Consider the following 15,202-nt stretch of genomic DNA (forward strand, 5'->3'; position numbering starts at 1 on the left):
AGAAACAGGGCATTTCATAACATAGCCACAAAAAACATGAGAAAGAAATATGAACACAAAAACAACTAATTGAAAGTGTTTCACAATTTCAATAGAATGGTTGCCCCCCTCCTGAGAACCCATGCATGTCTTTCCCTCTCTGATAAGCTAATGGTGCTAAAGCCACTTAGACATTTAGAAGCTTAACTGCTCAGTGAAAGCGGTTGTCACTAGTTACCACATCCACAAAGTAATAAACCCCGCCTATTTCTCCAATTTATCTTCTTAAAATGTGATTTTAAACCTTAACCCTAACTTTAACCACACTGCTAACCTTAAACCTAACCTTAAATTAAGACCAAGAAGCACATTTTTGTTTTCATACATTTTTACGATATAGCCAATTTGGAATTTGTGCTTGTGCTATCTAGTGGAAACCAGCCTTTTGCTGAGGCAGTGTCTTTAAAAAATAAAAAATGTTTTACTTAACCTTTATTTTAATACAATGCCTTCAGAAAGTATTCACACCCCTTGACTTTTTTCACATTTTGTTGTGTTACAGCCTGAATTTAAAATTGATTAAATTGAGATTTTGTGTCACTGGCCTACACACAATACCCCATAATGTCAAAGTGGAATTATGTTTTTAGAAATGTTTACAAATTCTTTAAAAATTAAAAGCTGAAATGTCTTGAGTCAACAAGTATTCAACCCCTTTGTTATGGCAAACCTAAATAAGTTCAGGAGTAAAAATGTGCTTAACAAGTCACATAATACATTGTATTGACTCACTCTGTGTGCCATAATAGTGTTTAACATGATTTTTGAATGACTACCTTATTTCCGTACCTCACACATACAATTATCTGTAAGTTCCCTCAGTCGAGCAGTGAATTTCAAATACAGATTCAACCACAAAGACCAGGGATGTTTTCCAATGCCTTACAAAGAAGGGCACCTATTGGTAGATGGGTAAAAATAAAAAGCAGACATTGAATATCCCTTTGAGCATGGTAAAGTTATTAATTACACTTTGGATGGAGTTTCAATACACCCAGTCACTACAAAGATACAGGCGTCCTTCCTAACTCAGTTACCGGAGAGGAAGGAATTTCAGGGATTTCACTCTGAGGCCAATGGTGACTTTAAAACTGTTCCAGAGTTTAATGGCTGTGATAGGAGAAAACTGAGGATGGATCAACAACATTGTAGTTACTCCACAATACTAACCTAAATGACAGAGTGAAAAGAAGAAAGCCTGTACAAAATAAAAATATTCAAAAAAATGCATCCTGTTTGCAATAAGGCACTAAATTAAAACTGCAAAAATGTGACAAAGAAATTAACTTTATGTCCTGAATACAAAGCATTATGTTTGGGGCAAATCCAACACAACACATCACTGAGTAGCACTCTTCATATTTTCAATCATGGTGGTGGCTGCATCATGTTATGGGTATGCTTGACCAGGGCAGTGTTTCCCAACCCTGGTCCTCCAGTACCCCCAACAGTACACATTTTTACTGTAACCCTGGAGAAGCACACATGATACAACTTGTCAACTAATCATCAAGCCTTCAATGAGTTGAATGAGGTGTGCTTGTCCAGGGCTACAACACAAATGTGTACTGTTGGGGGTACTGGAGGACCAGGGTTGGAACACACTGGACTAGGGAGGTTTGTTTGTGGATAAAAATAAACAGAATAGAGCTAAGCACAGGCAAAACCTTAAAGGAAAACCTGGTTCAGTCTGCTTTTCAACAGACACTGGGAGACAAATTCACCTTTCAGCAGGACAATAACCTAAAACACAATGCCAAATATACACTGGAGTTGCTTCCCAAGACGACATTGAATGTTCCTGAGTGGCCTAGTTACAGTTTTGACTTAAATCAGTTTGAAAATCTATGGCAAGACTTGAAAATGGCTGTCTAGGAATGATCAACAACCAACTTGACAGAGCTTGAATAATTGTTTTAAGAATGATGTGCAAATATTGTTCAATCCAGGTGTGCAAAGCTCATAGAGACTTACCCAGAAAGACTCACAGTTGTAATCGCTGCCAAAGGCGTAACATGTATTGACTCAAGGGTATGAATACTTATGTAAATTAGATATTTCTGTATTTCATTTTCAATACATTTGCAAAAATATCTAAAAACATGTTTAGTACCCTAAGGTATTTGCCATCTGAGGGAGAAAAACAAAAAACTATTAATACGATGCTTTCCCTACCACAACATATAGAGAATTCAGTCATATACTGTAAAGAGCAGTGATGCACATTTACAGTTCTGCGTCATTGTTGTGAGACATGTTATGCATAATATTATCTGTTTTATTCGGGAGAAAATACACTTTCACAGATAAAGGGGTTCACACCTGTGGCCACAGTTAATTGCTGGATGTGTTGAATACAAGCAGAAAAGATAAAGAAAGCATTGTTAGATGTGGTTAGTCAGGATACAATAGTGGTCAGTCCTCACTGGAGAGATGTCTGTTCTCTAGCTACATCCCTACTCACGTTTCAGAATTCAAGAAAAACTGCATGACCATAGATGAGAGGACAGGTGTGGCAGTGTTTAGGAGGGTTGGGTTGTCTGATAGATATAGTGAAGTTCTGTGAGCCTATATGACAATTTGAGCAACCAAGTATGTTAAGGACATTTTTTTTTTTTTTTAAACAACCCAAGCTTTAGACAGTCATGTATATGCAAAGCCATGACAAATTAGAGAATAAATATGTAAGGCGGTCAGACCAACAGTATTACTATTGAATATCCTGTGTGATGAAGTCCTGTTCTTGTTTTCTCAGTTACTCTTAGGCTCTTTAGGGGCCTTTTCTTTTCTTCAAGACCTGGCAGTGTGTGTGTGTGTGTGTGTGTGTGTGCCACACGGCTGGGGTCCATCCCTCCTACTAGATGTCCTCAGATTCGCCTCGCAGGCCTCTTTGGCACTTATCTAACGTCTTCTGGTAGGCGCGGGCCATCATCGAGCCTGGGGGTTTGCGTTGTGGCGCGACCGAGACCTTTCCAGGACCGCGCGGCGGTTGTCTGAAGAGAGAGAGAGAGAGAACAGGAAAGTGTTGTTAGAGTCATAGTAACACAAAGAGGGTACCACAAATAAAAAAAGGGGGTGTGAGGGGAAGGAGAGACGGAGGGAGGGAAAACATCAACAACAGAACCCGAAGCTGATTAAGAAGAGAGCAGCAGGGTGGAGGGGAAGAGACAAGAGGGGCCTGGAGTGGCGGTGCTTGCGTGAGTCAGTCATGAGCAGCAGTATGCCTCAATGCCTCTGGGCAGGAAGGAAGGAAGGAAGGAAGGAAGGAAGGAAAGAGAGAGAGCGAGAGCGAGAGCGAGAGCGAGAGCGAGAGCGAGAGCGAGAGCGAGAGCGAGAGCGAGAGCGAGAGCGAGAGCGAGAGCGAGAGCGAGAGCGAGAGAGAGAGAGAGATAAAGTTCTGGAGATGAGGGAATATGTGTGCAGAAACCCTCCAGTATGGTTAACCACAGTTAGGCCCAGTATGGACTATCAATACAAGTGAGAGAGAGAGCGAGAGAGCAGGGGAGATGGAGAGATCAGAATGACCAGAATTAGGCCGATAGCCGCTAATGATCAAAATCCAGAAAAGAGCCGTTCAATTCTACAACCACCTGCGCCTCCCGAGTGGCGCAGTGGTCTAAGGCTCTGCATCGCAGTGCTAGCTGTGCCACTAGAGATCCTGGTTCGAATCCAGGCTCTGTCGTAGCCGGCCGCGACCGGGAGACCCATGGGGCGGCGCACAGTGCTAGCGTCGTCCAGGGTAGGGGAGGGAATGGCCGGCAGGGATGTAGCTCAGTTGGTAGAGCATGGCGTTTGCAACGCCAGGGTTGCGGGTTCGATTCCCACGGGGGGCCAGTATAAAAAATAATGTATGCACTAACTGTAAGTCGCTCTGGATAAGAGCGTCTGCTAAATGACTAAAATGTAAAAGGAAGCAATTCCCAAACCTTCCATAACAAAGCAATCACCTACAGTGAGATTAACCTGAAGAAGAGTCCCCTAAGCAAGCTGGCCCGGGGGCTCTGTTCACAAACACAAACAGACCCCACAGAGGCCCAGGAAAGCAACACAATAACGCCCAACCAAATCATGAGAAAACATCAAGATAATTACTTGACACATTGTAAAGAATTAACAAAAAAACTGAGCAAACTAGAATGCTATTTCACCCTAAACAGAGAGTACACAGTGGCAGAATACCTGACCACTGTGACTGACCCAAAATTAAGGAAAGCTTTGACTATATACAGACTCAGTGAGCATAGCCTTGCTATTGAGAGAGGCCGCCGTAGGCAGACCTGGCTCTCAAGAGAAGACAGGCTATGTGCACACTGCCCACAAAATGAAATGGAAACTGAGCTGCACTTCCTAACCTCCTGCCAAATGTATGACCATATTAGACAAACATATTTCCCTCAGATTACACAGGTTTTTTGATAAACTCCTATATCTATTGGGTGAAATACCAGTGTGCCATCACAGCAGCTATATTTGTGACCTGTTGCCACAAGAAAAGGGCAACCAGTGAAGAACAAACACCATTGTAAATACAACCCATATTTATGTTTATTTATTTTCCCTTTTGTACTTTAACTATTTGCACATCGTTACAAGACTGTATACAGCCATAATATGACATTTGAAATGTCTCTATTCCTTTGGAACTTTTGTGAGTGTAATGTTTACTGCTCATTTTATATTGTTTCACTTGCTTTGGCAATGTAAACATATGTTTCCCATGCCAATAAAAACCTTTGAATTGAATTGAATTGAGAGAGAAGGAGTGAGCAGGGGAGAGGGAGAGAGAGAGAGAGAGACCGAGTGAGCAGGGGAGAGAGACCGAGTGAGCAGGGGAGAGAGAGAGAGAGAGAGAGAGAGAGAGTGGTGAGTGAGCAGGGAAGAGGGAGAGAGAGAGAGCGGGAGAGAGAGCGAGTGAGCAGGAGAGAGGGAGATAGAGAGAGAGAGAGAATGAGTGAGAGAGAGAGAGAGAGAACAGGAAAGTGTTGTTAGAGTCATAGTAACACAAAGAGGGTACCACAAATAAAAAAAGGGGGTGTGAGGGAAAGGAGAGAAGGAGGGAGGGAAAACATCAACAACAGAACCCGAAGCTGATTAAGAAGAGAGCAGCAGGGTGGAGGGGAAGAGACAAGAGGGGCCTGGAGTGGCGGTTCTTGCGTCTAGCGTCATAGTAACTGCCAAGGAAGAACACAAACTCATCACAGAGCTCATAAAGAGAGCAAGTGAGCAGGGGGAGAGAGAGAGAGAGAGAGAGAGAGAGAGAGAGAGAGAGAGAGCAGGGGAGATGGAGAGATCAGAATGACCAGAATTAGGCCGATTGCCGCTAATGATCAAAATCCAGAAAAGAGCCGTTAAATTCTACAACCACCTAAAAGGAAGCAATTCCCAAACCTTCCATAACAAAGCAATCACCTACAGTGAGATTAACCTGAAGAAGAGTCCCCTAAGCAAGCTGGCCCAGGGGCTCTGTTCACAAACACAAACAAACCCCACAGAGGCCCAGGAAACAACACAATAACACCCAACCAAATCATGAGAAAACATCAAGATAATTACTTGACACATTGTAAAGAATTAACAAAAAAACTGAGCAAACTAGAATGCTATTTCACCCTAAACAGAGAGTACACAGTGGCAGAATACCTGACCACTGTGACTGACCCAAAATTAAGGAAAGCTTTGACTACATACAGACTCAGTGACTTACTTTGGCAATGTAAACATATGTTTCCCATGCCAATAAAAACCTTTGAATTGAATTGAGAGAGAAGGAGTGAGCAGGGGAGAGGGAGAGAGAGAGAGAGAGAGAGAGAGAGAGGGAGAGAGACCGAGTGAGCAGGGGGAGAGAGAGAGAGAGAGAGAGAGAGAGAGAGAGAGAGAGAGAGAGAGAGAGAGAGACCGAGTGAGAGAGCGAGTGAGAGAGCGAGTGAGAGAGCGAGTGAGAGAGCGAGTGAGTGAGTGAGCAGGGGAGAGGGAGAGAGAGAGAGAGAGAGAGAGAGAGGGAAAGAGAGAGAGACCGGCTTTGTTGTGATGAGGCGAGGTTGTATTAGGACTTTCACTCTGGCTGCTCCTGTGAGCCAACCAGCTCAGTTAGAACACTTTGGGTTAGCTGCGTCGGCCCACTCTTGCCACTCCATAATAAAGTCACACAAACACCCCCTCCCTCCAGAAGGCCAACTATAGCTGCCCATGGATCCCCATGTCACAGGCCCTGCCATGCAAGGTGACAGGTGGGTTGGGCGGCACTGGATGGCCAGGAAGCGAGGTATCCACAGAGACAAGGTAGCTAGCTACGCCCACATGAGCCTCCCCTGGCAGTCTCCAAGTGTGGCGCCGCCATGCTGCCATGGTGGTGCCCATTACTCAGTGCCAGCTGTGGGGTGCCAGGCGTCCCGGGCTGGGCGTTGTTTAATGGCGCCGGCTCCATCCATCACGTCAGGTAATGAGCTAAGAGTGATTGTGACGACGGCGGTGTGCATATGTCTCCACCACCAGCACTCCCAACAGACGCCTCAGATGGAGGGAGAACATGCAGATGGTGCGCAGGAGGAGATGGGGGGAGAAGGATGGAGGAGAGAGAGCAAGATGGGGGGGGGGGTTAACAGATAGGGAGAGATGGAAAGAGAGAGAGAGCGAGAGAGAGAAAGAAAGCAAGGCAGATTTAAAAAGAGACAGTGAGGAACCTAGAGATAGAAAGATTGAGAGCCAGAGAGAGAGAGAGAGAGAGAGAGAGAGAGAGAGAGAGAGAGAGAGAGAGAGAGAGAGAGAGAGAGAGAGAGAGAGAGAGAGAGAGAGAGAGAGAGAGAGAGAGAGAGAGAGAGAGGCAGAGAAAGCCAGAGAGATATACTGTATATGCATGGAGAGAGAGATGTGCTATATGCTTCCTGCTGCATTGAGTTGGTGAAAGTTACAGCCTGCGACCTTCTGAACTTGGCATGCTCCGTATTGCAGAGCACATCTGAGCGACATTCCTCGATCACCCTCTTTCATCCATTCCGTCTTCAAAAACGCTTCCAAGGGTTTCACCGTGCCTGAGGGGCAAGCTCCAACTCCTTTCACCAAATGTTCCACACAAAGCACCACCAATGGTAAGAAATCTAATAAAACGAGAGACCAAAAAATCCAGAAATCCTCCATGTCCGATTCCTCGCCTTTTCCATTTGCAATTCCAATTAAGTTCACCTCATTTCGGGGCGAGCACTCGCATTTAACCTCGAGGACATCAGAACAGAAGTGCTTGGAGAATACAGTTCTCCTCCCTTTAATACTGGGGTCAGAATTGACTGTATCTATTACCAGACGTGGGTGGGAGAAGAGGAGGCGGAGAGAGGAGAGATGAAAGACAAAAGGGAGAGGGACTGGGCATGGCCAAGAGATGAAGAGGAGGAGGATGGAGTGAGAAAACACAAACACTTCAATACTTCCAGGAAATTATTTTCGTCTTGGGTTTGGAATCGCTTTGAAGAGTTGAAGTTATACATTATACGCTAAGGTCGGCATAAAAAAAATAAAAAGTTGGCATAAACAGACTAGAAAATGTTCTTGAACTAGTTCGGTGGCCAACAACCGGCCGTTATGTTAGGAAGGTTGACATTGGAAATGTTTCAAACCATCACTACAAGTTGAATGCAAACGACTGTGCTAAGGTCGACATAAAGAGACACAAAACATCTTCAAGAGAATCAAACATCTTAAAATGATTTTGTGCATTGTTTGCCGGCCATTGTGTGCAGAAGGTCGAAATTAAAACAAAAATTCAAACCATCACCAGGAAAGATTGCCTTTCCATTCAGGAGACAGGACAACAGTTTTAAAATAACATGGGTAATTGCATCAAGCCTATTGTTAAAGGGAAGCTATTACTTGGCGAGAGAAGGGAAGGGAAAAAAGTGGGCAGTAAAATCAAAAGCATCTCCCCTTGGAGGATACCTCAGAGTGGAACCATTTGCTTCTCAATATCCTTTCCAGTTCGCATCTTCAGGTCTAAAACCCCTCCAGTTCGCATCGTCAGGTCTAAAACCCCTCCAGTTCGCATCGTCAGGTATAAACAGCCATCTTTCCTCCCCACATCAATCTAGCGACAACAACTGCACAAACAGTGGCCCATTTCTATTGGGAGACGAAACGTTACAGCTATCCTCTACAGCCCTGATACTCAACTCTGGACCTCGAAGCCAGTTCCACTGCATTTTTTCATTGTTCCCCTCTAATCAGGGACTGATTTAGACCTGGAACACCAGGTGTGTGCAATTAATTATCAGGTAGAACAGAAACCAGTAGGCTCCGGACCTCGTAGGGTAAGAGTTGAGTACCCCTGCTCTACAGGAATGAAAACACTTAAACACCCATAGAGACACACTATACAAGGACAACCACACATCAGACAACTTCAAGGGTATTTCTGTCTTCTGTTTTTGATGGCTTCCTTTACCTGCTTCTCCCCGAGGCGACATCTTTCAGTTAGCGAAGACGCAGAAGCACAAGAGAAGGAGAAAGGAGAAATTGACAAAAGAAGAACAGCATTCCTGGTTACGGTGGGGACTTGTCTGGCTCTCAAAGAACTTAATTAAATGCAAACGACTGGCATTGTTTCTCGAGTGGTAAAGCAGCGCACCAAGGGGCATGAGTAAGGAGTGACACACACACGCATAACACACACACGCATAACACACACTCTAAGGGGTGTATCACAATGTATCACAATGATCCACGCCACAGGGACAAGGGGTCTGTATAAGTAAAGGGTAATACGAAGTGAGGATGCCAACATGACTAAACAGTCTAACCAACCACGAGGCCTCCTTCGCGTGCGCGCACATACACACACACACAGCTCTCGTCTGATTGGCTGAAAGGCATGCTGAGAAAATGCCATTTCATGTTGTGATGGAGCGATAGAGGAGCTCCCCCGTCTCTGGTGCGTTCCCTCCAAAAGAGATTAAAACCCATAATGGGTTTTGTGTTACTGTCATCTTTTACTAATTACACAGAATTACATCATCAGTGGGGCCTGTGATCTGAACGCTAAAGGAAAGCCTGTCAGTCATCTATCAAAGCATTCCCAGTCAGATCTTCCAGGGATCCCTATATAAACAGGAAGACTATTCCGGATGACATTTGTTAAAGTTGTTAAAGTTCATTACCATCCGTGACAGCCAAGGTTTTGGACAACTACACACCGTTCGTATCGATCACGGTTAAGATAACAGTGGCTAAGGTAAACATAATCACAATCCTTCTACTAGGATAAGAAAACATATAAAGCAGACCGGTCCTAGATTATTTTTCTTCAGAAGATTATTGAATAGGTTTTTTCTGCATACTGAATCCTTACTCAAATTATTTGTTGATGCACTAGTGCACTCTCCCCATACACACTACCACCTTTCCTTCTTAATGCGTTTGAGCCAATCAGTTGTGTTGTGACAAGGTAGGGTGGGTATACAGTCCATATTATGTCAAGAACAGCTCAAATAAGCAAAGAGAAACGACAGTCCATTATTACTTTAAGACAAGAAGGTCAGTCAACACTAAACATTTCAAGAACTTTTAAAGTTTCTTCAAGTGCAGTCGCAAAAACCATCAACCGCTATGATGAAACTGGCTCTCATGAGGACCACCACAGGAATGGAAGACCCAGAGTTACCTCTGCTGCAGAGGATAAGTTCATTAGCGTTACCAGCCTCAGAAATTGCAGCCCAAATAAATGCTTCAGAGTTCAAGTCACAGACACATCTCAACATCAACTGTTCAGAGGGGACTGTGGGAATCAGGCCTTCATGGTCGAATTGCTGCAAAGAAACCACCACTAAAAGACACCAATAATAATAAGAGACCGGCTTGGGCCAAGAAACACGAGCAATGGACATTAGACCGGTGGAAATTTGTTATGGTGTGGGATTTATGGAATTCAAGGCCCACTTAACCAGCATGGCTACCACAGCATTCTGCAGCGATACGCCATCCCACCTGGTTTGGGCTTAGTGGGACTATCACTTGTTTTTCAACAGGACAATGACCCAACACACCTCCAGGCTCGGTACGGGCTATTTTACCAAGAAGGAGAGTGATGGAGTGCTGCATCAGATGACCTGGCCTCCACAATCCCCCAACCTCAACCCAATTGAGATGGTTGGGGGAGTCGAACGGCAGAGTGAAGGAAATGCAGCCAACAAGTGCTAAGCATATGTGGGATCTCCTTCAAGACTGTTGAAAAAACATTCCAGGTGAAACTGGTTGAGAGAATGGGCTCCCGAGTGGCGCAGCGGTCTAAGGCACTGCATCTCAGTGCTTGAGGCGTCACTACAGACCCCCTGATTCGATTCCAGGCTGTATCACAACCAGCCGTGATTGGGAGTCCCATAGGGCGGCGCACAATTGGCCCAGCGTCTTCCGGGTTTGGCCATTGTAGGCCGTCATTGTAAATAAGAATTTGTCCTTAACTGACTTGCCTAGTTAAATAAAGGTAAAATAAAAAATTAAATGCGAAGAGTGTGCAAAGCTGTCATCAAGGCAAAGGGTGGCTATTTGAAGAATCTCAAATATAAAATATTTTTGTCACGAACGTTGAGAGATGGGTCAGACCAAGGTGCAGCGTGAAAAGCGTACATGCTTATTTAACTCAATAAACAAAAACAAAACAAGAAACAACGTAACGTGAAGTCCTCAGGCTATAGACATACAAGCCTAACACGGAACAAGATCCCACAACTAAGGTAGGCAAACAGGCTACTTAAGTATGATCCCCAATCAGAGACAACGAGCGACAGCTGTCTCTGATTGGGAATCACACCCGGCCAAACATAGACACACAACCTAGAACTGAAACATAGAAAATATAACATAGAAACTCACGCCCTGACCAAACCAACTAAAGACAACAGGCCACTCACGGCCAGGGCGTGACAACTTTGATTTGTTTAACACTTTTTGGGTTACTACATGATTCCATATGTGTTATTTTATAGTTTTGATGTCTTCACTATTATTCTACAATGTAGAAAATAAAGAAAAACCCTTGAATGAGTAGGTGTGTCCAAACTTTTGACTGGTACTGTATGTGGACACCCCTTCAAATTAGTGGATTCGGCTATTTCAGCCACACCCGTCGCTGACAGGTGTATAAAATCGAGCACACAGCCATGCAATCTCCATAGACAAACATTGGCAGTAGAATGGCTGTACTGAAGAGCTCAGTGACTTTCAACGTGGCACCGTCATAGGATGCCACCTTTCCAACAAGTCAGTTCGTCAAATTTCTGCCCTGCTAGAGCTGCTTTGGTCAACTGTAAGTGCTGTTATTGTGAAGTGGAAACATCTAGGAGCAACAACGGCTCAGTGGTAGGCCACACAAGCTCACAGAACGGGACCGCCGAGTGCTGAAGCGTGTAGCGTGTAAAAATCTTCTGTCCTCGGTTGGAACACTCACTACCGAGTTCCAAACTGCCTCTGGAAGCAACGTCAGCACAATACATTTTTGTCGGGAGCTTAATGAAATGGATTTCCATAGCCGAGCAGCCGCACACAAGCCTAAGATCACCATGCGCAATGCCAAGCGTTGGCTGGAGTTGTGTAAAGCTTGCCGCCGTTCGACTCTAGAGCAGTGGAAATGCGTTCTCTGGAGTGATGAATCACACTTCACCATCTGGCAGTCCGACGGACGAATCTGGGTTTGGCGGATGCCAGGAGAACGCTACCTGCCCCAATGCATAGTGCCAACTGTAAAGTTTGGTGGAGGAAGAATAATGGTCTGGGGCTGTTTTTCATGGTTCGGGCTAGGCCGCTTAGTTCCAGTGAAGGGAAATCTTAACGCTACATCATACAATTACATTTGAGACGATTCTGTGCTTCCAAGTTTGTGGCAACAGTTTGGGGAAGGCCCTTTCCTGTTTCAGTATGACAATGCCCCCGTGAACAAAGCGTGATCCGTACAGAAATGGTTTGTCGAAATCGGTGTGGAAGAACTTAACTGACCTGCACAGAGCCCTGACCCCAACCCCATCGAACACATTTGGGATGAATTGGAACACCGACTGCAAGCCAGGCCTAATCGCCCAACATCAGTGCCCAACCTCACTATTGCTCTTGTGGCTGAATGGAAGCAAGTCCCTGCAGCAATGTTCCAAAATCTAGTGGAAAGCCTTCCCCTCAAGAGTGGAGGCTGTTATAGCAGCAAAGGAGGGACCAACTCCATATTAATGCCCATGATTTGGGAATGAGATGTTCGACAAGCAGGTGTCCACATACTTTTGGCCATGTAGTGTATCTGTCCCTCAAATCAGGGCTGGTGGCTGCAGAGTAATGGAGCTCCCAGAAACACCAGAAACAAGATATATAAATGGGATGCAGGGGGGAGAACATATATTTATTTGGCTTTAACTTATAGGGTTGCTGGAGAAAAACTACCGTTTTTTAGGGGATTACTAGGAGCAACCTCCTGCATGACTTTACATTTAGGAGGTTTAGTGGATTACTAGGTGCAACCTCCTGCATGGCTTTACATTTAGGAGGTTTAGGGGATTACTAGGAACAACCTCCTGCATGACTTTACATTTAGGAGGTTTAGGGGATTACTAGGAGCAACCTTCTGCATGACTTTACATTTAGGAGGTTTAGGGGATTACTTGGAGCAACCTTCTGCATGACTTTACATTTAGGAGGTGTAGGGGATTACTAGGAGCAACCTTCTGCATGACTTTACATTTAGGAGGTTTAGGGGATTACTAGGAGCAACCTTCTGCATGACTTTACATTTAAGATGCTTAGGGGATTACTAGGAGCAACCTCCTGCATGACTTTACATTTGTCTGATCAGCTTCTGTTACAGGCATACATTCATTAGCTGCGTGACAGTGTTTGAGACAATACAGAAGATTGATAGACGTGGAGGGACGCATTATCAATAAAACAGAATTTGAACCGTGTAACAATATTATAACACTGTCATATTCCGGCGGAGTTGCATTAATTTACAGTACGTAGACTCCCTCTGAATATTGCTATCTATTTCCTAACACTAACTCAACAAACAGCTAGAGCTCACTCAAAGCTTGTTTTATTGACACAGCATTTAATTGTTTGGAGGATGTCAGGTAAGGTAATGTCTCATGTCTTGTATTTGTGAACAAGGCATTTGAACAAGACCTTTGGTCTTAAGTAATGTCAGTTAAATGAGCGTACGGGGCGTCAGGAGATTTTAGGAGATTTGAGGGGTGGGTGTGTGTTCGGTATGTGTGTGTGTTCTTCAAGGGGCCCGCATCAGACGGAAGAAGGGATCAGAGTGGCATGACAGAGGAAACACAGACAATGGTCCTGGATAAATACGCTGAGGCAAGATGCTGAAATTCTCCCCTCTCTTTCTCTCCCACTCTCCAGTTCTCACTCTCTTTTTTGTAATTTTTCTCTCTCACTCACTTTCTCCCCCCTTCTCTCTCTCTCTCTCTCTCTCTCTCTCTCTCTCTCTCTCTACCTCTCTCCCTCTTTCTCCGACAGATGCGAGTCGTCAGGGACCTGGATGGAGCTAATCCTCGCTTGCCTCTCTCATGTCCGTTTCATAGATTTCAATCACGCACTGGGTCGTCTGTGATGAAGCACGCTGCTCGCCACATACACACACTGATGAATGACCCAGATACTCAGTACAACCTATTCTCTCTCCCAACCACAACTGCATTTCTCTCACAAATCTACCTTAAGGACTGCATTAAAGTACTGACCGACCGGGCCCCTTAGCCCCTTATTTGAAAAGAGGCAGCATCTTAACTCATTTTGCTACAGGCCTTGCTATTTCCTTTGCCCTCTGCTGTGCCTCCCCACTCACTCCTCCCCCACACTCCTCCATTGTCCGCTGCCCCCTCTCCCTCTCTCTCTCTCCCCTGCTCACTCTGGCTGAAAGGGGAGTAGGGGCTGAGAGTAATGTCTCTTGACAGCTCAGAACACAATACGGCGCAGGAGTGCTGGAAATCACTACACGTGTCCATAAACAAATGCTTATTTTTAGAGGAAAGAAAGAGTACTAGTTTATCTCCTCGGCGGGATGGCTTTGACAGGTTTGTACCAGGGACAAACAGTAAGATGGGAAGAGAGATCAAAGCTTGTGTGTTTGTGTGTGTGTGTGTGTGTCAATCTCACAATCTCAAACGAAAAGTTTACTGGCTCTGTGGAAAGAAAACTCCTTCCTCTGCAGCCTAGCTTGTGCTCTGTCCTCCATCTTTGATTGAAAACAACAAGCTTGACAGGCCGCTGGTACTCGTGATCTCTCATTGGGCCCTCTCGCATTCAGAGATCACTTCTGATATCTGGACTGGAGGCGATTTATTTTGCCACAGAACAATGCTTCCTGGCATTCTTCGGGCAGTCGAGGCAACACACAAACGCACCAAAAAGTCAAAAGATGAAAACGTTCTTGCAATCGATCAAGCGCCAGCGGCAAAACTCCCATTCATGATCATCTTCTCAGCAGTAGATTTCAGGAAGCAGGCTTGAAAAAAAAAAATTCAACTGTGCATACACTCCTCAAATCGTTAGGGTGCCTTCTCAATGCATGTTTGAGATTCACCGCTAGGTTAGCTGTCCGTATTGACAAAAGGCTAGCATTGGGGTATATAATGCTGTGGGGATGCTAGTATGGACAGTGGACCTTTGGGAGGAGGGGAGGTCATTAGCAGCCTGAGCCTGTAGCCGGGGGGCAATCTTGGTCTGGAGTCAGCAATGGACACAGATGGGGTCTGGGGTAGCTAGGGCCTTTTCCAGTCCTGAGCCAGGACAGGAGGTAATCAATCCATCAGGCCCCGACACGGGGCCGCCCGAGGGGGGACCGTCGCTGACGCTCCAAGACTGATTGGGGGCTCGGCAGGAGGCCAGGGTGGGCATCGGGGCCCTAGCTGCTCCAGGGAGAACAGAGCTGGGCTGAGCTCGACCACAGAGCCAGTAAACTGACCTGGATCAGCACAGCTCGGCTTGTCTCTGCCATGCCACCGCTTGTCACCTGTACCCGTGTGGTAAAGTGGCTGCAGCCAAAAACACACACCTTGAACCATAACATATCATTCCATGATACCATAGGCCAACATCAAACAAAATACTTAGAAAAATGGCAGCATTGTTCACCTTGGCGAAAAAAAACACACATCACTGTCTCTGTTTCAGTTACGACACCTACAATACA

At 45.2% G+C, this 15,202-nt stretch overlaps 1 protein-coding gene across 3 annotated transcripts in view; it reads right to left on the bottom strand.

Moving 5' to 3' along the window:
* Positions 1 to 2,296: 2,296 nt before the first annotated feature.
* LOC121540695 (protein diaphanous homolog 2) overlaps positions 2,297 to 15,202 on the bottom strand; it is a 677,119-nt gene continuing 664,213 nt past the window's right edge. For all 3 annotated transcript variants that reach the window (XM_041849734.2, XM_041849750.2, XM_041849742.2), the window contains one exon: positions 2,297 to 3,032. In XM_041849734.2, coding sequence (XP_041705668.1) covers positions 2,968 to 3,032 — 65 coding nt within the window. In that variant the 3' untranslated portion in view covers positions 2,297 to 2,967. The remainder of the gene's footprint in view (positions 3,033 to 15,202) is intronic.

Source organism: Coregonus clupeaformis, chromosome 3 (genome assembly GCF_020615455.1).
Source record: "Coregonus clupeaformis isolate EN_2021a chromosome 3, ASM2061545v1, whole genome shotgun sequence".
Classification (NCBI taxonomy): Eukaryota; Metazoa; Chordata; class Actinopteri; order Salmoniformes; family Salmonidae; genus Coregonus; species Coregonus clupeaformis.